The sequence below is a fragment of the Bos mutus genome, chromosome 6 (genome assembly GCF_027580195.1).
Source record: "Bos mutus isolate GX-2022 chromosome 6, NWIPB_WYAK_1.1, whole genome shotgun sequence".
In the NCBI taxonomy this organism is placed as follows: domain Eukaryota; kingdom Metazoa; phylum Chordata; class Mammalia; order Artiodactyla; family Bovidae; genus Bos; species Bos mutus.
The window spans coordinates 66775504-66798715 of NC_091622.1; the positions used below are offsets into that span (position 1 = coordinate 66775504).

The window sequence follows — 23212 nt, forward strand, 5'->3', positions numbered from 1 at the left end:
TTTTTGGACATTATCCTGTCTGTTAAAGCTTCAAGTTATTCCACTAAGGGATTCGCTGGTTCCTAATAGAAAACAGGCAGCTAGCTCGTGGGACGGTATGTGATACTCTGGGTGAAGGACAAGCACAGTGCTGGCCTGGCGGGGCCTGAGAGGCTGCTGTGTGAGGAAAAGGGCGAGGGGACTCTGGAAGCTCGGGGAAGCTCTGCACTGGGGCACTGGGCACGAGGGGAAATGGTGTCCTGGGAGCAAAGATGCTAAAGGAAAAGACGGAGTCTCCCTGAAGACTGACAGCCCATCCGTTCACAGCTTCAGCCAGCAAAGCCCCGGATACCAAACATTCCAGCTCCAGAAGCCCTTGTTTGCTCCAGGAAAGAACTTTATTTCTTCTCAGTTCTGAGCTAGCATGAGAAGGGCTTTGCAAGCATCCTGCACACAACTCCTCCATCCCCAGGTCTCAGAGTGGTGTTTCCTAGGAGGTTATGGTCTATGAGCTCCAAGTGCACGAACAGCTCACAGACATCACATGCAGACATCTGGCCAGCTTGGTGGCCACCAGACCTGCTGGCAGCCAGCACTGGGCCACGCTCTCCAAGGGCAGGGAGGAGACAGATGCTGGTCAGTGGGCTTCACTGCACAGCAGGGCATCTGCTGGTCACACACAAAAAAGTGTGGAAACCTCACAAACCCAGTGCCAGTCAGTGGCTGCTGTGGGCATTATTGCTTTTATGCAGCTGTGAGGGGATAAAAATGAAATTATTTAGAAACAAAAGGAAAGACATGCATTCTAGTGTCCATATTAACACTGAGCCTATTTTTCAGAAAGAGGACCAACTCCAGCCTGAGGCAACTGGCCAAGTCTTCTTTGGGTCCATGGCTGTCCTAGGTTTTGCCACTGGTTTAGCTAGTCATTGTTGGATGCCAAACCTCGAGGCAGAAACCATCTCACAGTTTCTGTGGGTCGGGAGTCCAGGCACAGCTTTGCTGGGTGCTTCTGAATCAAGTTGAAAAGTTCACGAAGCTCGTGACATTGTGGTAAAGGGGAGTTGGGTTAAGTTGGAGAATCTTCTTTCAAGTTCACTCACACGGCTGTTGCTGGCTTTGGTGGCATGGCTCATGGGGATGGGGATTCTCATAGGGTGTCCAAGAGTGCTCACAGCATGGCAGTGGGTTTTCCAAAAGACAGGGAGTCTGAGAGCACTAAGACAGAAGCTACAGTCTGCTGCGAGCTCATCTCCCAGGAACACTCTATCCAGCCCAGCTACCATACTCCATTCATACTAGAGAAGAGGGATCATGCAAGGGTGTGGACAGCAAGAGGAGGCATCACTGGGCCACCTTAGAGATGCCCATGCAGCCACCCTCCTTATCTTCATATTAATTGGAAAAGAAATAACAGAGAATATTAATTTAAAGGGGTTTGTGTGGGACTCAAATACAACGAGGAATGTTGTTTTTCAAGTTTTGTTTGTTCAGTTGTTGTTTTTCAGCTCAGTCATGTCTGACTCTTTGTGACCCCATGGACTGCAGCACGCCAGGCTTCTCTGTCCTTCACCATCTCCTGGAATTTGCTCAAACTCATGTCCATTGACTCGATGCTGCTATCTAACCAACTCATTCTCCCCTGTCGCCCCCTTCTCCTCCTGCCTTCAATCTTTCCCAGCATCAGGGTCTTTTCCAGTGAGTCAGCTCTTTCCATCAGGTGGCCCAAGGAGGAACAAGAAGGAATAAGAGGGGCTTTGAAATCAGAGGCCCAGGAAAGGTAGAGTGACCGCGGGGTCCTTACCTCGCACCCCACCCCCGCCCCAGATCAAATTATGAGTCCAGAAAACTGCCTTTTAACAGTATCCCAGGCACACTTTGGACACACTAAGACTTAAGAAGCACTCAAAGATTACTTTCCTTCTACTCTATAAACTGGAAAGAAACGAGAAATAAGGTGATGATGAAGTGGAAGGGAGGGCGGTGGTCAGCTACATGAGCCCCCAGCATTTCTCCCTGGTCCCTGCGCCCTAAATAATTCCCCTGGGCTGGGTCTGTCCTCAGACCAGCCGTTAGTTGTCGTTTCACAAACCGACCCTCACTGGAGCAGGGCCCTGGCACCTCCCTCAGGCTCTGCCCACCAGTCTGTATGATCAACACTCACCTCCCACCTTCTCCTGTCCCACAGCAGCCTAGGAGGCCAGACTTCTATGACAACCCTTAAAACAACCAGTGTGTTTCGCAAATGACTCTGGTCCAGCAAATACTTAGAAATATGGTTTCAGCTGGTATTAACACATCTTGGGGCACCCCTCAGTTTTCGCTCATCAGCAGTAAACACTCATTTGTTTCACCCAGGAGAAAACAGAGCCACATCTAAGTGCAATTTGTTGGAATAAATAAATCGGTGATTCTCACCATGCAATCAAATTATCAGAAGCTGGAAAGGACAGTGATAGTTCATCAAACCCATGCCCTTCCAGACCAGACAGAATGATCCTCAAAATATCCCCACAAATAGGCAACCTCTTATTCAATCCTTTGGGCAATCTAATCGTTGTCTCAACCCTCACTGTTTATTTTATATATAACTGAATCCTTCCTGTTATTTACAACCTTTTCTCTAGTTCTGATCTCAGGAGACATGAAGAACAGATGCCCACATGGCTTTTAATAAAAGATTTTTATTAAGTCACTGCTCATCTTTGTCCTGTCGCCGGGGGAGGTGAGGACACAGGCTGTTGCTTCTTAGCTCTTAATGCTTCACTCTGCTTTGCCTGTAAGTCTGATAACAGGCATCCATCTTTATGTGTGGATCCAGACAGTAAGTTATAGTTCAGGTAAGTACAAGTGGGATAGCCTGGATTATTATTTTTTTTTACAAATCTTATCAACGAGTCCTATGAGGTGATTTAGTTTAAACCCATGACATTTTAAAAACTGCAAACAACTTTTCCTAATGCAACTTAAAAAATCAGAAATGCAAAAACTGTTGTCAGCTGGCCTTGACGGCTTTATTCTCATGTGACTGAGTGTAGTTTTCATAGTCATTCAGTATTCAAATCAGTGTCTTTCTTCCCAATTTTTTAATTTCTTGCATAACAAGACTCTCTGAGTCTTCAAAGTAAATTAATATGCATTTCCAAAACTTGTACATGGGACTGAATAGTCCTCCAAAGCAATTCCAAAATTAAGTTCATGAAGAACCTGTCGTTTTAATTTCTTGTTTCTCTAATATACTGTGTTGGGTGGTAGGCAAAAAGAGGGTCCCTGTTGTACAGATGGGGACCTCACATGAGGAAGTTGCCAAAGGTGACCCCCTAAGGTTGCAGCAAATCCTGAACTAGAATTGGGATCCTAGACTTCTGCCCTCAGTTCTCTACACAATATTCTAACACAAATACTTTTCAAACTGATCACATTTCTACACACAGCAATTTTGGGGTTTTTTGTGTGTTCTTAAGGCTGAACATTTTCTAAAATGACATCATCACCATGCTTATTCAAATAACAAAGAAAACCCTGTCACAACATCTGGGGAAACTATCTTCCAAACATCATAATTTCTGGCTTTCAAGAGTGAGAATCAAGCCCAGAACAAGCCCTGAAGATAAAGGCCCGAGCCATCTTACTTACAGGTGGAAAGAATCATGCTGCCTTATGTGGGGAGCATACAAACAGCCTTCTGGTCTCCAGAGATGCTCCTGTCACAAAAACACATCTTTTAACTGAAATCATAGCTCACTGAAGACGTTTCTCACGGGCAAAGTTAACCCCACCTATTTTCCTGTTCTAAAAACCTCAGCGAAGTGTGTGAATGACAACCTGATGGCCTATATAAGAGAAAGCTGAATAATCTCCATCCGGATCTGAGGGTAGCTGCTGTTCGCTCCTCCTTCCCGACTGTGTGGGTGACCCCACCAAACACCATTTCAAGAAGTCACAAGGTTTGGGCAAAAGGGACCTTAAAAAGAGCATGAATGCAAACTGCTATCTCTGAACTGAGGAGGAAACGGAGGCACAGATGGGATAAGGGGCACAGTTCATGGTAGAAACAGAACTAGATTGTCAGTTTTAAAGTACCGTGTCTAGAATGTTCTGTCCTCCGGCTCAGTACTAACACTTTTTGGCACCATCAGAAGAAAATTTATTCCGTGGGGAGAAGGGAAAACCAACCCATCCCCAGGTAACTGGGGTGTGGTAACATTATCAATGATAAAAATGCACTTGGGAGTTTCACTTTATCCCATTGAAAAATAAACAAAAAGTAAGTAAACTAAAGGGAACAAGTGCGCTGAAGACACAGCAAATTCACATGGCCCTTCCTATTTCCTGCTTTATAGATTAAGATCTCTTTACACATTCTGGGTGGATTCTTCTATTTTTAATTCTTTTGCTGCAGCTATATATATATAAAGCTATATATATATAGCTTTAAAAAAACATTCCAGTGAATGATTTAAAGATTTTTTAAGATGTTCCCAAATGTAGCCAAAGCTTGCTTTCCCATCAAAAGTATTCATCAACTGTTAGGGCAAGGGCTATAGCTTCTCCTTTTTCATCAAAGCCCCCTAGCACTTTCAGTGCAGCTCCTCAAGGTCAAAAGGGAAACACGGGATGTGGCTGGGAGGCGCAGGAGTCAAGGCGAGGAAGGAAGGAAGGAGGAAAGCGTGAAGATGACCGTAAGGTAGGCTGCACCTTGTGCACAGCCAACTCCCTGAAGGAGCTACAGTTAACAGATGCATATGTTGTTGCGATGAGGGTACAGTTAGACAGGAAGATGAGGAGGAAGGCAAGAAACAGACTGTGACAAGACTCAGGACAAATGTTTTATTTTTTCCCATTAGACAAGGAACAGGGAAGGATAGAAGACAGCTGAACTGAACAGACTGGAAAGATGATTCTCCAGGGTCATATTAAGGTGCTGCTCAGAGAAGCCAGCCACAGCTTGTGTTCCTTAAAAGGTCTTGTTTTCCCATATGTACAGCATGTATAATAATCTTTTTTAACCATTTAAGCACTTTTTCAATTAAATGGTTCTAGCACCACTGTGTGGAGAAGGCAATGGCACCCCACTCCAGTACTCTTGCCTGGAAAATCTCATGGGTGGAGGAGCCTGGTAGGCTACAGTCCATGGGGTCGCTAAGAGTCCGTCACGACTGAGCGACTTCACTTTCACTTTTCACTTTCATGCATTGGAGAAGGAAAGGGCAACCCACTCCAGTGTTCTTGCCTGGAGAATCCCAGGGACGGAGGAGCCTGGTGGGCTGCCGTCTCTGGGGTCACACAGAGTCGGACACGACTGAAGCGACTTAGCAGCAGCAGCAGCACCACTGCAAGACCTGGGTTTGATCCCTGGGTTGAGAAGATCCCCTGGAGGAGGGCATGGCAACCCACTCTGGTATTCTTGCCTGGAGAATCCCTATGAACAGAGGAGCCTGGTGGGCTACAGTCCATGGGGTCACAGAGTCAGACACGACTGAGTGACAGCACACACAGCACACAGTACCACTGCTGCAGTATTCAAGTCAGTGCAGTCAACAAAAGAGGGTAGATGGGTCACTCACCTTGACTTTGCCTGCTCTTGCCTCTAGATCCTCAGAGTAAACAGGGAAATGAGACGTCACATGTAGAGGACATGCTGTCTGGGTCCCAGCAAGCTGGCATGTGCCCTACAAGCTGGCATGTGATAGAAGCAGCCCCACCCTTGTTCGTGAGACTTGCAAGATGGTAAAGGAAGTGGGTCTTGAGTGTGTAGTTTAAAAAAAAAAATTAAATATGGAGGCCTCAGCTCATTCTTAGAAGCAAGAGCCATAATAAATCCTTTGAAACCCAAGTCTTGCAGTACACAGGTTTCTTTGGGCCCCGCATAAATAAGACATTTTAGTGCTTCAAACATATGAACCACAGAGGTGCCTTTTTAATGTCCCTAGGTCAACAGGGAGTCCTAGAGGAAACAGGTAGCTAGGGAACAGTATTTGCACTATTCTGAGGCCATGGGCTCATCTTCTGGCCTGTTACTTGCTTAGGGAACCAGTGGGGTATACTCCTGAACACAGCATTGCCCTCCTGTGAGCTGTTTCCTTGGCAACACTGTGGTTTAGCCTCTGCAGCTATTCCTGGGGAGGGTTCTATAGGATGTTGCTGGCCAAGACAACTCATTGCTGGGCATTAAGTAGCTTCTTCACATAACAACTGCTGTGTGAATGCTACATAAGGAGTGTTCACACAGTGCAGCACAGAACAGGGTCAAGACCAGGGCCCCTGGAGCAGATGAATTCCTGAAGCAAGCCCCTGTGTCCTCCTGGGCTTTCTATGCCTTCAAAACGAACAATCCTGTGTGCAGCAATACATGGCCTTTGCTTTTATGATAGAGACTGTGTTTCTTTTCCCTGGGCTTATGAGGAAATGAGGTTCTAATTCAGATTGTAACCTCAATCACAGAGTCTACTATAAAGCAATAATAGACAATTTCTCTGACACAGGAACTCAAGTCCAAGCAGGCCTCCTGAAAACCAGCTGCGAGACAGCTTAGTATACCATGCTCTCCATTATTCCTGGCTGTTTCCTGGATTCTGCCAGAACTTGGCTTGCTCCTGCATCTTGCAGGCAGTGGGGACAGCCATTGTGTTGAACATCACTGATCCTTCTGCTCCAGAGTACACCTCCACTCACAGCATTTATGTCCAGGGACAGAGTCTTAGGACACAGAGACTAACTGAATGGCCAAGTTCAATTCTCCATACAACTCCAATTAGCTGTGGATATCATAGACAGGACCTTTCAACTCTTTGTGATCCCAAGGACAACAGCCCGCCAAGGCCCTCTGTCCATGGAATTTTCCAGGCAAGAATACTGGAGTGGGTTGCCATCGCCTTCTCCAGGGGATCTTCCCAACCCAGGGATCAAACCCAGGATCTTGCATTGCAGGCAGATTCTTTACCATCTGAGCCATCAGGGAAACCCAGTTCAATTTTCCATCCAACTTCAATTAGCTGTGGATACTGTGGACAGGACCACTTAGCCCAACACAAACCCTGCTGGGGGCTTAAACTGGACAGGCACCCCAAACATGGCTACTCAAGTAAGGAGCGGGCACAAGCAATAGAAAGGTCCCGACATTCCTCTTCAGTAGGGAATGTTTTATCCTTGGGGGAAAAGGAATTAAGACAATCCATGTCCTAATAAGGCTGGCTCATGTATTACAGAATTAAATGTTTCAATTAAATGACAACTCATGAAATCAGCTATATCCCAATAAAAATTAAATAAAAAAGACAACTCACGTTTCTTATAAATATATAACTTTATATATTATATATATTTATAATATGTACAGCATACAAATATGTTTTAATGAAATACTAATGGCAATCTTGAAAACAGATGTTTCAAAACCTAAGATGGGTACCGATCCATCCAGAACCCACATTCTAGACAAAACCCTGGCCCAGAGTTTTGTAAAAATCATAGGGCAGATGGGTAGCTGGACTGCAGCTCTGACGCCCTTCCTCCTCCCCATTACCCTGGCCTTCCACTGATGCCAGCGGACATGACGCCACGTACACCCGAGAAACGGACTGAGTCCGGGGGCCTGGGTGCAGTGCCTGGCCCACAGTGGGCACTCTGGCACTTGTGAAATGAATGAAAGTGGGTGCTTTTAACCACTTTGTCTAAGCCAGCATTTCCATTAATCCAGAAGATTCAGTCACAGAGCTATGGCTGGTCATGAAGCAAATGCATCAGATGTTTCCACTTTATAAGTACAACAATCTTCCCGTCCAAGTGCTAAATAAATTAAGAGCCTGCCACGAAGTGCCATTTCATCCTTGTGCTTTGGAATCTGGAAGCCGTCGGTCACAGCACCACTCATCTTCCAAAAGTTTCTCCACATTCGACTAGTTCATCTATCGTGCGCAGCAAATCTTCGAAGGAAGGCCTTCCCTCTGGTTTCTATAATTCAAAAAGCAAAGAGAAGCTGTGGGTTCCAGAACCCATCCCCAAAATGAGTTTTCACTGTTCAAACTCAAATGGCACAGCACACCAGAGCACACATATATCCCATCAGGTCTCACTGATCCTGCGCGTGCTGCTGCTACACTCATCTTTCTGCCCCACAGCTTTTGCATCCAACTCAAAAACCTAGTAGAGATCCCAGCTACCTGTAAAATCAAGTCCTGCTAACCTGCAGTGCCCTCTACGACCTGTTCCACCCCCATGGCCTTGCTACCCAGTTTTATTTCCCACAAAAACCCTCATATGGGCTCTATGCTGAAGCAGAACAATCTCCACCCTTGTGGACACAAAGTCCAGTACCACCACCCTATCTTTGCTCACACTATCCCCTCCTGGCCAGTGCTACTTCTTGGGCAGTAGGCCTCTTCCCATCCCAATCAATGCTCTTAGGAGGCAAATTATAGCAAGTGACTGAGGGCATGGGCTTTGGAGTTGGACAGGACTCTGTTTCTCTACAGTGAAGTGGCCTTGGGCAGGCATTAACATGGTATCCCCATCCACACCATGGTCAATGTATCCATACTTCAAAGGGTTACTTTGAGGACTAATCAAAAGCACTTAGCACAGTGCCTATCACGTAATAATTGTGAGCTAATATCACTGTTATCTTTCAAAAGTCACTTTCGTGTCTAATCTCTTTCTGTCATTGTTGCTGTTTAATTGTCAGTCAGGTCCGACTCTTGTGACCCCATGGACTGTAGCCCGCCAGGCTTCTCTCCATGGGATTCTCCACGCAAGAATACTAGAGTGGGTTTTCATTTCCTTCTCCAAGGGATCTTCCCGACCCAGGGATCAAACCCACGTCTCCTGCATTAGCAGGCAGATTCTTCATCACTGAGCCACCAGGGAAGCCAATCTCTTCTATGAGGTGACATTTCAACACAAGGAAAAGGAAAACTTTCAAAGACCATGAGTAAAGTAGACCTGAGGAATTTGAGGCTTGGAGAAAGAAACTCTCTCTGGTGAAAGAGTAAATATTTCAATAACACAAGAGGGCCACTGAAAGAAGAGCTACTTCTCCAGGTGTGTTCCCAGAGTCTCCAACTCAGGCAACCATGGAAGGATGCCCACTTGGGAGGGAAGGGGCAGCCTGAATTTACTATCTTATTATTAGCATTTCCACATCTTCACATCTTCTTCCTGTTATTCAGATTGAGTTGAGAAGAGCAGCTTCCTACTTAAGAGTCTGAAATCATGTAAAGTATGCACTCATTCACTAGGCTATAATGACCACACATTAAATTAAAATCTACCAAGCCCAGATCCCTGAATGCTTTAGAGTCTGAGGAAGAAAGCACCCCAAAAATGTTATACCTCCTGCCAACATCTCAGCATCACCTCGTATACATATCTGGAGGCCAACTTTGGCTGGTGGAGTCGGTGGCCGCGAGTAACCATGGTTACCACTTCATAGTTGGTGTTTTTCTCAAAGGGCATTCTGCCTTCAGTGAATATTTCCCACATTAAGACACCTGGAAGATGAGAAGGATTGCCAAAAAATGCACCCACTTCCTCTTCAGGGCAGTGTGGAGGGGAAATGGAGCGTGAGTCTTACCAAATGACCACACATCTGATTTGCTGCTAAAGCGGCTGTAATTAAACACCTCAGGTGGACACCACTTCACAGGAAATTTAGCACCAGAAGAACTCGTGTACTGATCATCCAGGACATACCTAGAGTACGACACTGAGTTATGATCTCTATTTTGTACAGGTTCTTTAATCCACCCCCCTACCTGCCTCCCTCCACCACAGCCCCCGCCCACCACCACCTCCCCCCCACCCACCCCAGAATCAAAACACAGTTGATTGAAGTCCAACAAGCATCCGGTTGAAGCTGCTTGCCTCTGCAGCCACGCCTCTGCGATTGTTGTCTTCCTCTGAGTGCTTGAGATGGAAACACTACCTTCTATCTGTACTTTCACTTTTCTGTTTTTCTTTTTTATAAGGCAGTGGAGGCAGCACACAATAAAAGCTTGCAAACTGTTTTTTTAAATAAGCAATTTTGTCCTTTAAACCAAGTTTTGCCCAAAGGTTCCATTTGTAAAACATCTAAAGCAGAGCTGCTCTAAGGAAGTAGTGCAAAGAGCTTGGAACATGTGCTTTTGCCCCCATGATTCCACAGAGCACAACTTAAAACTATAGCAAATAAAAAGAGCAGAATGATGTATGTACACTGTGGTGTATATACCATGACATCCCTCCTCCATACACACACACTCAAAACAATACCATGTAGGACACACACAAGCTGGTAACACCAGTTACCCCTGGGGAGGATCCTTAATTGGGATGGTAAACCTGGGTTCTTCAGCCCTTTCTATAATGTGTTCAGTATGTATTTACAAGAGGAAGGTAGGGACATATAAAGTTAATTTATACAAACTCCATGGGAAAATATTCAAATACTTGCACTAACTTCCTTTGCTGTATAGACAAAGCTGGTGAAAATGCCACCGTGGGTGCCTGTCAGTCAAGAGAGTTTGAATTGAGTGTAGAATGAGTGTTTTAGAAGCAGGGATCCCCAGCCTCTGAGGTCCAATGCCTGACGATCTGAGCTGGAATTGATGTAATGATACTAGAAATGAAGTGCACAATAAATGTAACATGCTCGAATCATCCTGAAACCAGCCCCACCCCCGGGTCCACGGGAAAACTGCCTTCCACGAAACTAGCCCCTGGTGCCAAAAAGGCTGGGGACCACTGTGTTAGAGGGACTGATGCAAAAGCACAGGTTTTTCTGAAAGCCTGACGTATATGAAATTCAAGCATGAAATGGGAGGTCTGCCTGGCAGATACAGAATGTCTTCACAGAATGAAAACAAAGAACACTGGGTCATTACTTCCTGAGAGTCGGCAGTTCTGGTCCCATTTCTGACAGTAAAGGCTTTCAAACCTCCCTCGGCTTGAGTTTCCTTAGGAGAGAGACCTGCCTGTATGACCTGGCCTTGCCTGCTTTATAACCATTCCTCTTGCCGACCATGGGCCAACCACCCTGACCCTCTTCTGACTCCTGAGCAGGCCAAACTCATCCCTAATTTCAAGCTTTTGGACTCGCTGTTTCTTACCTCCTGGATTATTTTACGGTCAGATTTTTCACCTAATTGACTGCTGCCTACCTTTTGAGTCTCTTTCCAAATGTCCTGGCCTCAAAGAGCCTTCCAGGGCAATAGACCTAAAGGAGTAACTATCACCCCTGCCCCACATATCACTCAGCATCCCCCACCGCATGAGCCCCAGCTTATCACTATCACAGGGGTTGGCAAATGTTTTCTGTAAAAGGCCAGATGATGAATATTTCGGGTTTGCAGGCCTCTGTCGAGTGAAAGCAGTCAGACGAGTCTATGTCCTAATAATATCATATTTATGGACACTGATACTGGACTTTCAGATCATTTTCACATGTCATAACATTTTTTTAAGTTTTCTTCCGACCATTAAAAAATGTGAACCCCGTGGGTGGCTCAGGTTGTACAAACAGAGGTGTCAGGTCAGATGTGGCCCGGAGGTTGGTGTTTGCGAACCCCTGTGCTGGGACCTCACTCTGTTCTTTTCCCCTTAGTGCTTCTCAGGTCTTATACTTCTCTCTCCTCCTGAATTAAAGCTGCACGTGGGCAGGGACTCGAATGTCTTAGCCTCTGCTGGCTTCAATCTCTAATGTTGTGCCTAGCGCAGCACAAGCACCTAATATTTTTATAGATGGATGTACAGATGCCTGGAGAATCCCATAGACAGAGGAGCTTGGCAGGCTCCAGTCCACAGGGTCGCAAAGAGTCGGACATGACTGAAGCGACTTAGCACTCACACACGTACGGATGAATGAATGAAAAGAAGGAAGGAGGGAAAGACAGGACAAATGAAATGCTTTTTAAAGGTCTTTTATAACACACTACTAAAATTACAAAAATTAGGAGAATAAAAACACTACAGATTGGTTATTCTAAAAACTGTACCCCAAACACATTTCTATCAAAACAAAAGATTCTAGAAATTTAATCCTCACGAGGGAGAAAAGAAAGCAGTATATTTAACAGGCTATACTACCACCTAGTGGAGAGAATGGTTAACAATGATTAACACAATGTATGGTTTAGTGGTGATTTAGTGGCTAAGTTGTGTCCGACTCTTGCGACCCCGTGGACTGTAGCCCGCCAGGCTCCTCTGTCTATGGGATTTTCCAGGCAAGGATACTGGAGTGGATTGCCATTTCCTTCTCCGGGGGATGTTCCTGACCCAGGAAATGAACCCAGGTCTCCTGCATTGCAGGCAGATTCTTTACCGACTGAGCTATGAGGGAAGCCCTCATATACAGTACTATTATCTTTAATACATTTATCTTTATCTCAGGACAGCTAACAGGATTTCCTTTTTGCTTTATCAGTACAGATTATTTCCATGCTTATCAATTTTATGAACTAATGTGACTATCAACTAAAGCCACATAATGAAGCATTGCTGCTGCTGCTGCTGCTGCTAAGTCACTTCAGTCGTGTCCAACTCTGTGTGACCCCATAGACGGCAGCCCACAAGGGCCCCCGTCCCTGGGATTCTCCAGGCAAGAACACTGGAGTGGGTTGCCATTTTCTTCTACAATGCAGGAAAGTAAAAAGTGAAAGTGAAGTTGCTCAGCTGTGTCCGACTGTTAGCGACCCCATGGACTGCAGCCCACCAGGCTTCTCCATCCATGGGATTTTCCAGGCAAGAGTGCTGGAGTGGGGTGCCATTGCCTTCTCCGAATGAAGCACTAAGTAATCATAATTTCTCAACAGTTTACCTGAGAAAAAGTCAAAGCTAACAATAAAAAGACAAATTCAGCAAATAAATTTTTCAAGATATAGATTATCTAATTTATTTTCTAACCTTATATCAAAAACACTAAGAAGCAGAAAAATCGATCTGTACAAAAATGATGGGTACTTCTAATGTTTTGCTAATGGAGAAAAAGATATTTCAAAACAGTTCTTAAATAGGCTTTAGAGGAAGAAGTTGACACAAATTGCAAAGAAAAAGTCAAGTACTTTAAAGGGAAAGGCCACAGCCTTAATTTAACCCCAAATTTAGAGAAAATGGTCACATATACTCAGTCTTACCTAGCCATTCCAAAATCAGACACTTTCACAATTCCTGCCTCATTTACTAGACAATTTCTGGCAGCCTGGAAAACAACATTAAAATGGTATATTAGTGTAAAAGTTCAATAAAAATAGAAAAATATAAGTTCTGTGTATATTAAATTTACTATAAGCCAGTCAACATTTGCAGAGGTGTCTTATATGAAATTTTTTTTACCCCTATGGAAATGTCTTCAACATATATGTGAAAGAATGGATAGAAAGACAGGTCAAAAGTCTCATGTGCAAACAAGGCACTATTACATAATCTTTGCCAACTGTCGCAGCTAACGACTAATAGAAGGGTCAACCAGCTTTTTGCTATTCTTATTAAATTACCTGATTTTCTTATTGATAGTAACAACATCTCTTAAGGTCCTTAATTCAGGTTCTTACTAGGTGAGCTATATAACACACAACCACCACAGTGATGGGTGAAAATCTTTTACCCAGTGGTTTTGCTCAATGATTGGTCTTCCCTACCCCAGTCAAAAGAACAGCCCTGCATAATATAGTTTGCTTTATCACTTATGACAAATACAATTCTAGATTATTTAGATTTTCTTGCCCATGCTTTAAGGTTACAAGGTTCAAGAAAATAGTTTGGAATAACACATAGTATCTCTCAGAAGGAGGACATGATGACAATCATTTAAAATGCTAAAGCCATAGGGTAAGAATGTATTTTTCTTCCTGTTGCTTCAGAATTTTGTTCTCTGTGCATGGAAAATTCCACTTAAATGAGGTTATTTCCTGTTGAATGTGTTTTAAGTGTTTCTTTTAAAGTATTACTTAATGCCCATTCTCTGGGTTATCTCCATCTTCCTGTAAAGATATCCTATAGTGCCTTTACATGATGGTCACCAGGATTCCTCACCCAGGAGACAGAACCATCAGAATCTTCCTTAAGGGATGATAAAAACATACCCTACTGATGTCAGTATCACAGGCACAAAGATATCAAAATTGCCTTCACCAAGATGTGATATGTATAAAGAGGTGTAATCTGTCATACCCATGTAGACTACAGATTTCCATCAGTTTTACAAGTGTAAGAAAGAGGAAGGTGCTAAGTTCACAAGTTTCAATATGACAAAGAGATGTTCTTTATCATCACTGCACATAATAATAACAATAACTAATGCTACACATATCACATCTTCCTTTTAAATTTTTTAATTTCTTTATTTCCTGGCTGCACTGGGCCTTCGTTGCTGAGCATGGGTTTTCTCTAGTTGCAGCAAGTCGGGGCTACGCTCTAGTTGGTGGTGCACAGGTTCTTACTGCAGTGGCTTCTCCTGCTGCGGGACTCTGAGACTCGAGGGCTCTTGGGCTCAACAGTTGCAACTCGCAAGCTCCAGAGCGTGGGCTCAGTAGTTGCAGCACTCAAGCTTAGTTACTCTGCAACATGTGGGATCTTCCAGGACCAAGGATCAAACCAGTGTCCACTGTATTGCAAGACAGATTCTTAACCAATGGACTACCAGGGAAGCCCCCCCACCCCACCACCTTTTCACATCTTCAAGTTTGAAAAGTCCTTTGCCCCTATCATAAAATGTAGTCTTTAAAAGTTTTGTTCAGTGATTGGGAATCCGCCTGCCAATGCAGGGGGCGTGGGTTCAATCCCTGGTCCGAGAAGATCCCACATGCCATAAAGCAACTGAGCCCATGTGCCACAACTGCCGAGTCTGTGCTCTTAGGCCCCTGCACAGCAACTACTAAAGCCCACGTGCCCTAGAGCCCACGCTCTCCAACAACAGAAACCACTGAATGAGAAGCCCATGCAGTGGACTAGAACAGACCCTACTCAGCACAGTTACAGAAAGCCATGTGCAGCAATGAAGACCCAGTATAGCCAAAATAAATAAATAAATTTTTAAGTTTTGTGAAAGAAAAGCCCAGGGCTAGATGATTTCACTAGTGAAATCTATCAAACATTTAAAGAAGAATTAACACCAAATTTGAGTTCTCAAGTTCTTCCAAAAATTTTTAAAAGGTACACTTCCAATCTCATTTAATAAGGTTGACATTACCCTAACACCAAAGCAGGATAAGGACACTAGAAAACAAAATTATAGGCCAATATCCCTGGTGAACACAGATGTAAAGATCTTCAACAAAATATTAGCAAACAGAATTCAATAGCACATTTAAAATGATCGCATGCTATAATCCAGTGGTATTTAATCCTGAGATACAAGGATAGTTCAACGTATGCAAATCAAAAAATGCGAGGAACCACACTAACAGAAGGAAGGATAAAAATGATTATCTCAATAGACACAGAAAAAGCATTTGACAAAACTGAATATCCCTTGATTTCACGATTAAAAACTCTCAACAAATTAGAAGTAATGTACTTCATAGAAGTAATATACTTCAACAGAATAAAAACATATATTACAAGCTCACAGATAACAACATACTCGATGGGGAAAAGCTAAAAGCATTTTCTCCAAGATTCAGAACAAGACAAGGATGCCCACTCTTGTCACTTCTTTTCAATACAGTACTTGGGAGTCGTAGCCAGAACAAGAGGAGAAAAGAAAATAAAAGGCATCCAAACTAGAACAGAAAAGTAAGACTGTTGCTGTTTGCAGATGACATGATCTTATACATAGAAAACTATAAAGACTCCACTAAAAAACTGTTAAAAAAATAAAAGAATTCAGTAAAGTTGTCGGATACAAAATAAACAGAAAAATCAGTTTTGTTTTATACACTAACAATGAACTGAGAGAAATTAAGAAACCAAGTGAATTTCAATAGTACAAAAAACATTAACATATGTAGGAATAAATTTAAGAGAAATTAATAAACCAAGTGAATTTCAATAGTACAAAAAACATTAACATATGTAAGAATAAATTTAAGAGAAATTAATAAACCAAGTGAATTTCAATAGTACAAAGAACATGAACATATGTAGGAATAAATTTAACCAAGGAGGTGAAAGACTTGTACATTGGCAACTGTAAGACTGATGAAAGAAACTGAGAAGACACAATTAAGTGGCAAGGTGGCCCGTGTTCACAGAGTGGAAGAATTAATAACTGTCAAAATGTCCATACTACCTAAAATTATCTACAGATGAAATGCAACCCTATCAACATTCTACTGCATTTTTCATAGAAGTATAAAAAATCATCCTAAAATTCATATGGAACTACAAAAGATCTTGAATAGCCAGAAGAATCTTGAAAAATAATAAAGCTGGAGGCATCACACTTCCTGATTTTGAACCAGATTACAGAAATACAGTAATCAAAACAGTATGGTGAAGGCACAAAAAGAGAAACATAGACCAACAGAACAGAAACAGAGAAACTGGAACTAAACCCACACATGTACGGTTACATAATCTTTAACACGGGCACCGAGACACACAATAGGGAAAGGATAATCTCTTCCACAAATGGGGCTGGGAAATTCAAATATCCATATGCAAAATAATGAACTTGGACCCTAACCTTACACCATACACAAAATTAACTTTTGGATATGACACCAAAGCATGGCAACAAAAGCACAGATAAACTAACTAGGCTACACCAAACTGAAAAGCTTTTTCACAGCAAAGGAAACAAGCAGCAAAATGAAAAGGCAAACTACAGAATAGGAAAAAATGTTTGTAAACCATTCATCTGATACAGCATTAATATCTAAGATAAATAAGGAACTCATTCAACTCAATAGCAAAAAAAAAAGCAAATATTCAATTGAAAAATGGGCAGAGGACAGAATACTTATTTCATCAAAAAAGACACACAAGGGAATTCCCTGGTGGTCCACTGGTTAGGACTCTGCACTTGCACTGCAGGGAGCATGGATTCAATCCCTGGTCAGGGAACTAATATCCTGCATGCCACATGGCACAGCAAACAAAAAAAAAGACACACAAATGGTCAACATATATACGAAAAGGGGCTCAACACCACAAACCATCAGGGGAATGCAAATCAAAATTACAATGAGATATCACTTCATACCTATTAGAATTACTACAACAAAAACACAAGATGACAACACTAGCAAGAAATATAAAAGGTAGACAAAGAGGAATCCTTGTATGCTGTTGGTGGAAATGCAAATTGGTACAGCCACTATGGAAAGCAGTATGGAGGTTCCTCAAGAAATTAAAAATGGACTACCATATGAACCAGCAATCCCACTTATGAGTACATATCCAAAGGAAACAAAATTAGTATCTTAAAGAAACATCTGCACTCCCATATACATAGCAACACTATTCACAATAGTCAAGATATGGTAACAACGTAAGTGTCCATCAATGGGTGAATGAATAAAGACAATGTGGTGTGTGTGTGTATATATGTGTGTGTGTATGTATATACACATCCATTCTGCATGCATGTGTAGTGTATGTGTGTGTATACACCTGTGTGTACATATACATGCATACATATATATATATATACACACACACACACACACGTATATAACTACACACACACAGGCATGCAGAATGGAACATTATTCAACCATAAAAAAGAAGGAAATCCCATCGGTTGCAACAACACGGATGAATCTGGAATAAACTATGTCAGGTGAAATAGGTCAGTCAAAGAAAGACAAACACTGTATGGTATCACTTATACATGGAATTTAAGCGGGGGAAAAAGAACAGAACTCTTATAAAGAGAGAGTATACTGGTGACTGCCAGGGGTGCAGTATAGGGGAAATGAAGAGCTGTTGGCCGAAGGGTTCAAACTTTCAGTTATAAGTTCTGAGTATCTAAGACATAGCATGATTACTACAGTTAATAATAGAGGGTTGTACACTTTAACAGGAACTAACAGTTCTACCAACATACTGAAAATAGACACACTGGGCAATAACAGGCAGAGAAGAAAAAGAGAAAGAAAAAAGAATGGAGGGGAAAGGGAGACAGAATAAGACAGAGGAAAATCTAGAAGTGTCTCTATCATAATCATTTAGAACCAGTACAAGATTACTGATATTTTCTGGAGTTATTAACATGGCCCTCCATCTCTTCCCAATGAAGAAAATGAACCAAAGGATTTCTGTTACATAATAGTTTCTTCTTCTAGTCTAGAAAAGACCTTAGTATTAAGTCAAAAGATGAGTCAACCCTTAACTTACCCATTTTTCACCATATGCAAATTATCTCATTTCTCTGATGCTAATTTTCTTATATAAGACAATGGTGGTCAGAAAATCTGTTATCACTGGCTACCTCATGAGATTCTTGTGAAGATCAAATATCAGTGCATGGTTATTAACTTGGAAATACGACCTCTGTAACTATATATACTACATGTATTAGATTTAACAAGATCTTTCTGTTAAAACTATCGGGCAAGTTAAATTTACCACATTTAAAAATAATGGCGAAATACTGTTGAGAACAAAACTTGGGTATGAATAAATCATTGCTTGTCTGCTGACAAAGCTATGGTTTTTCCAGTAGACTAGTCAAAGCTATGGTTTTTCCAGTAGTCATGTATGGATGTGAGAGTTGGACTATAAAGAAAGCTGAACGCCAAAGAAATGATGCTTTTGAATTGTGGTGTTGGAGAAGACTCTGGAGAGTCCCTTGGACTGCAAGGAGATCCGACCAGTCAATCCTAAAGGAAATCAGTCCTGAATATTCATTGGAAGGACTGATGCTGAAGCTGAAACTCTGATACTTTGGCCACCTGATTCAAAGAACTGATTCATTGGAAAAGACCCTGATGCTGGGAAAGATTGAAGGTGGGAGGAGAAGGGGATGAGATGGTTGGATGGCATCACCGACTCAATGGACATGAGTCTGAGCAAGCTCCAGGAATTGATGATGGACAGGGAAGTCTGGCATGCTACAGTCCATGGAGTCGCAAAGGGTCAGACATGACTGAGCGACTGAACTGAACTGAACTGCTGACCCAGATTACAAAGGAATTTGGCCAGGGACAGGAAAGCAGGTGGTATGATTACCAGGTCTCTGTGGATGAAGCTGTTTCTCTCCAGGTACTCCATCCCTTCACACACATCTTGACACATGCTCAGCAGCATATCTCTACTGAAATGGCCTTGTCTCTGGCGGAGGAAATTCAGAAGGCATCCCCTCTCCATGAACTCGGTAACAATGTAAATGGGTTTCTGCTGTGTGCATACACCATAAAGTTGTACTAACTTCGGGTGTGTCAGTTTCCTGGGAGGGAAGTTAAGCATACAGAGAGTTACTGCGGAGAAAGAAACCACCAGGGGTGTTAGCTGGCAAGGGGCCACTTCTGAATACAGAAAGGGGAACCAGAAAAAAACACAGAAACGTACATCATCACTTTAGCTTCTTCTATGAAGTCTTCCTCACACATGGCACCTTCCCGAATAGCTTTGATGGCTACTTTGTACTGAGCTCGCCACTTGCCAAGCCTTACCACTCCGAACAGTCCACTCCCCAACTCCCTCATAAAGGTCAGCTCTGAAGGGTTAATCTCCCATTTTTCTGTGAGACAGAAGGAGAAAGTGGTTAAAATTTAAGCAGGAGAACACAGTAAAAATCAGTGAGAAACAAACTATAACTGAAGTCAATCTAAAAATTATACAATTAATACTAGTACTGGTAAAACAGCGAGCAGACTTGCAACCTGCAGGTAAACCCCAGAAGGTGGCTTTCTACTCTAGGAGGATGGACCCATTCTCAGCTGTCGCAATAAAAGCAAAGTGAACTGAAGAAGGAAAGAAGATGCTGCATCATCAGCTAATAATGGAGCATGAAAGAACGGTACCTCTTTTTTTTAAACAAATACCTCCTCCTTTACCATTCCTCTCCTTCAGTTTTTTTTTTTCAAGTCCATCAAGTTGGAAAGAGTTTCGCCAGTAGCACAATCAAGTTGGATCTCTTCTCTACTAACCTCCATCTTTACATTCCTGTGAGTAGCCAACCGAGCCCACTGAGACCCAGGAAGACTTTGATATAATTTAGAAGCAACATGGTAATGCTTCATTTTCACAAACAGGCGGGTTGTTTTTTTTTTTTTTTTTGCCAAATAATCAATAATGATGAAAACAGAAAACCTAGGGTTACTACAGCTCTTAAGTATAATCATCTAACATTTCAGACTATAAACTTCTATAAAAACAGTTCCGTATGTGGAATTCTACACATCTAAACTGGCCTTGTGATAATGGGTTCTTTACAAGAAAAATGACCCACACAACTGCGAAAGGAGTTACCGTAGCTGAACCCCGCAGTGGTTGGTGCATTCTTCCCCTTTGTGCTGACTGGGTACCGCAGCCTTGTGACAAGTCCTAGAAATCAAAGAGAAGTACTGCAATTGAATTCACTCTGAATCATTCTGCATAGTAAAACACTAAACTAGAAATTCACCCACAGAAGTCATTCCTTTATTCACTTACTGCTCGTCTTCTGTATGTACATACAGCCCTGTGCTATATCCCGGCAAAAAGTAAAGGAAGGAGGGAAGGAAGATGATCCTACGTTGTCAAAAGCAAGTCTGTGTGGCTGATGCATAGTGAGGCCAAACAAATCAAAATGTCAGGGTTTGGAGCAGATAAAGGTTTATTGCAGGGCCGAGCAAGGAGAATTGGGTGGCTTGTGCTCAAAAGACTCAAACTCCCCAAAAGCCTTTCAACAAGGGTTTTAAAGACAATGTTATGGGAGGGGATCATCTAATGAGTGATTAGTTCATGGACCTTCTACTGATTGGTGGTAGGTAACAGCGTGATGTTTCAGGAATCTCAGTCATCAGCCTTCTAGTTCCAACCAGTCTGGGGTCTACCTGCTTGGGGTCAGCAGGCAGTCACCCTCCTCCACCTGGATGGGGGTCTTAGTTTCTGCAGAGCAACTCAAAGGTATGCATCCAATTGTTATCTATATCCTTTCAGGAGGAACTAGGAGTCCAGTAACTCTAATCATGAACTGCTTGAGCCTCTCCTTGGGAATTCAGGGGAGGCTTTTTTTTTTTTTTTTAAAAACAAACAAGAAATGGCAAACACACAGGGGTTTTTGTACCCAGGAAGGCCCCACAGGGTTCTACTTGGTTTCACTACTGAGTTGACAATTTCATATTTTTTAAATATACATATGTTTTTATTCATTCAACATTATTTTTTAAAATGCAGTGTTTATCAGGCACCATGCTAACATACTGTCTTTGCAAACATTTTAAAGGATGTTTAGTTTCCAAAAATTATTATGAATTATTGTATCATGTTCTTTCCCAGTATGAGATTTGAATTATAAAATGGAACTACAGTAGTCTACTAAAAATTAAAGTGATTCACCTGCCATAACTCTGTATTTGTAATCTCAGCATAAAAACTGGGCTCTATAGGGAGGGAGATGGGAAGGAGGTTCAAGAGGGAGGGGACATATGTATACCTATGGTTGATTCATGCTGATGTTTGGCAGAAACCAACAAAATTCTGTAAAGCAATTATCCTTCAATTAAAAAATAAATTTAAAAAATAAAGCATTTCGTAGAGAAAAAACAAAACAAAAAGTTGGACTCTACAACATTAACAACTGGGAATACCAGCTACTGGAAATCAGAGATGTACATTAAATCCTTTAACTTAAGTTGCTTAAGTACTAAAAAAGAAATCCCAGGTATTTCACCTATAGGTACCTTGTAGCACAATGTATTTTCTCTAATATACGATATCTCATAGTAATTTAATATTATTATGTACTTCTGTGTCTCCCCCACCAGATGTTGAGATTAATAACATCTAGTTCACCATAGTCTCCCTACAGCCTGACATAGTTTACTGGTATGCACTAGGCATTTAATACATGTTTCTGAAATGAATTAACTGAGATAATGATGAAGAATAAAATTCACACAAGAACAAAAAGAAAGAAGGGAATGTGAACACTGAAAAAGCATAGAATAAAAGATAAGAAAAAATTCTTTGGGGGATAAATTGATATGAAATTAGTTCATCAATATTAAACACAGAGTTGCTATATCATCTAGCAAATCCATTCTTAGGTAAGTACCCAAGAAAAATGCAACATGTTCCCAGGCAAAAACTTGTACACATATGTTCATAGCAGCATAACTGAAAACAGCCAAAAGGTGCAAACAACCCAAATGTCCATCAACTAATGAATGACACAAAATGGATAAACAACTACACAATAGATGATTATTCATCAATGAAAAAGAATAGAGTACTTATAGAGGCTCTGACATACTATACTCAAAGAAGCACAATAGACCACATATAGTCACAATACACCACATATTGTATGATTCCATTTACATGAAAATCCAAAACAGGCCAATCTGTAAAGAGAGAACATAGACTAGTGGTTGCCTAGGGCTGGACTGGTGAAGGGGATTAGGTGATGACTATTAACCACTTCAGTATTCTTGCCTTGGGAACCTCATGAACAGTATGAAAAGGCAAAATGATAGGATACTGAAAGAGGAACTCCCCAGGTCAGTAGGGGCCCAATATGCTACTGGAGATCAGTGGAGAAATAACTCCAGAAAGAATGAAGGGATGGAGCCAAAGCAAAAACAATACCCAGTTGTGGATGTGACTGGTGATAGAAGCAAGGTCCAATGCTGTAAAGAGCAATACTGCATAGGAACCTGGAATGTCAGGTCCATGAATCAAGGCAAAGTGGAAGTGGTCAAAATGAGATGACAAGAGTGAACATCGACATTCTAGGAATCAGCGAACTGAAATGGACTGGAATGGGTGAATTTAACTAAGATAACCATTATATCTACTACTGTGGGCAGGAATCCCTTAGAAGAAACGGAGTAGCCATCATGGTCAACAAGAGAGTCTGAAATGCAGTACTTGGATGCAATCTCAAAAATGACAGAATGATCTCTGTTCGTTTCCAAGGCAAACCACTCAATATCACAGTAATCCAAGTCTATGCCCCAACCAGTAATGCTGAAGAAGTTGAAGTTGAACGGTTCTATGAAGACCTACAAGACCTTTTAGAACTAACACCCAAAAAAGATGTCCTTTTCATTATAGGGGCCTGGAATGCAAAAGTAGGAAGTCAAGAAACACCTGGAGTAACAGGCAAATTTGGCCTTGGAATACGGAATGAAGCAGGGCAAAGACTAATAGAGTTTTGCCAAGAAAATGC

General features: G+C 42.1%; 2 protein-coding genes across 6 annotated transcripts in view; both read right to left on the bottom strand.

Moving 5' to 3' along the window:
• TXK (TXK tyrosine kinase) overlaps positions 1–5869 on the bottom strand; it is a 60845-nt gene extending 54976 nt beyond the window's left edge. Inside the window, exons 1-2 of one of the 2 annotated variants that reach the window (XM_070372362.1) lie at positions 5547–5869; positions 3616–3683 (exon numbers count right to left, since the gene is read on the bottom strand). In XM_070372362.1, coding sequence (XP_070228463.1) covers positions 3616–3631 — 16 coding nt within the window. In that variant the 5' untranslated portion in view covers positions 3632–3683; positions 5547–5869. Of the gene's footprint in view, positions 1–3615; positions 4105–5546 lie in introns of those variants that run through there. The other variant, XM_070372363.1, reaches the window with a different exon arrangement.
• A 1426-nt stretch (positions 5870–7295) lies between these two features.
• Positions 7296–23212, bottom strand: part of TEC (tec protein tyrosine kinase) — a 169275-nt gene continuing 153358 nt past the window's right edge. For 3 of the 4 annotated variants that reach the window (XM_070372366.1, XM_070372364.1, XM_070372367.1), the window contains 7 exons: positions 20308–20382; positions 19405–19576; positions 19066–19282; positions 13086–13150; positions 9551–9669; positions 9310–9467; positions 7296–7932 (listed from right to left, as the gene is read on the bottom strand). In XM_070372366.1, coding sequence (XP_070228467.1) covers positions 7849–7932; positions 9310–9467; positions 9551–9669; positions 13086–13150; positions 19066–19282; positions 19405–19576; positions 20308–20382 — 890 coding nt within the window. In that variant the 3' untranslated portion in view covers positions 7296–7848. The remainder of the gene's footprint in view (positions 7933–9309; positions 9468–9550; positions 9670–13085; positions 13151–19065; positions 19283–19404; positions 19577–20307; positions 20383–23212) is intronic. The other variant, XM_070372365.1, reaches the window with a different exon arrangement.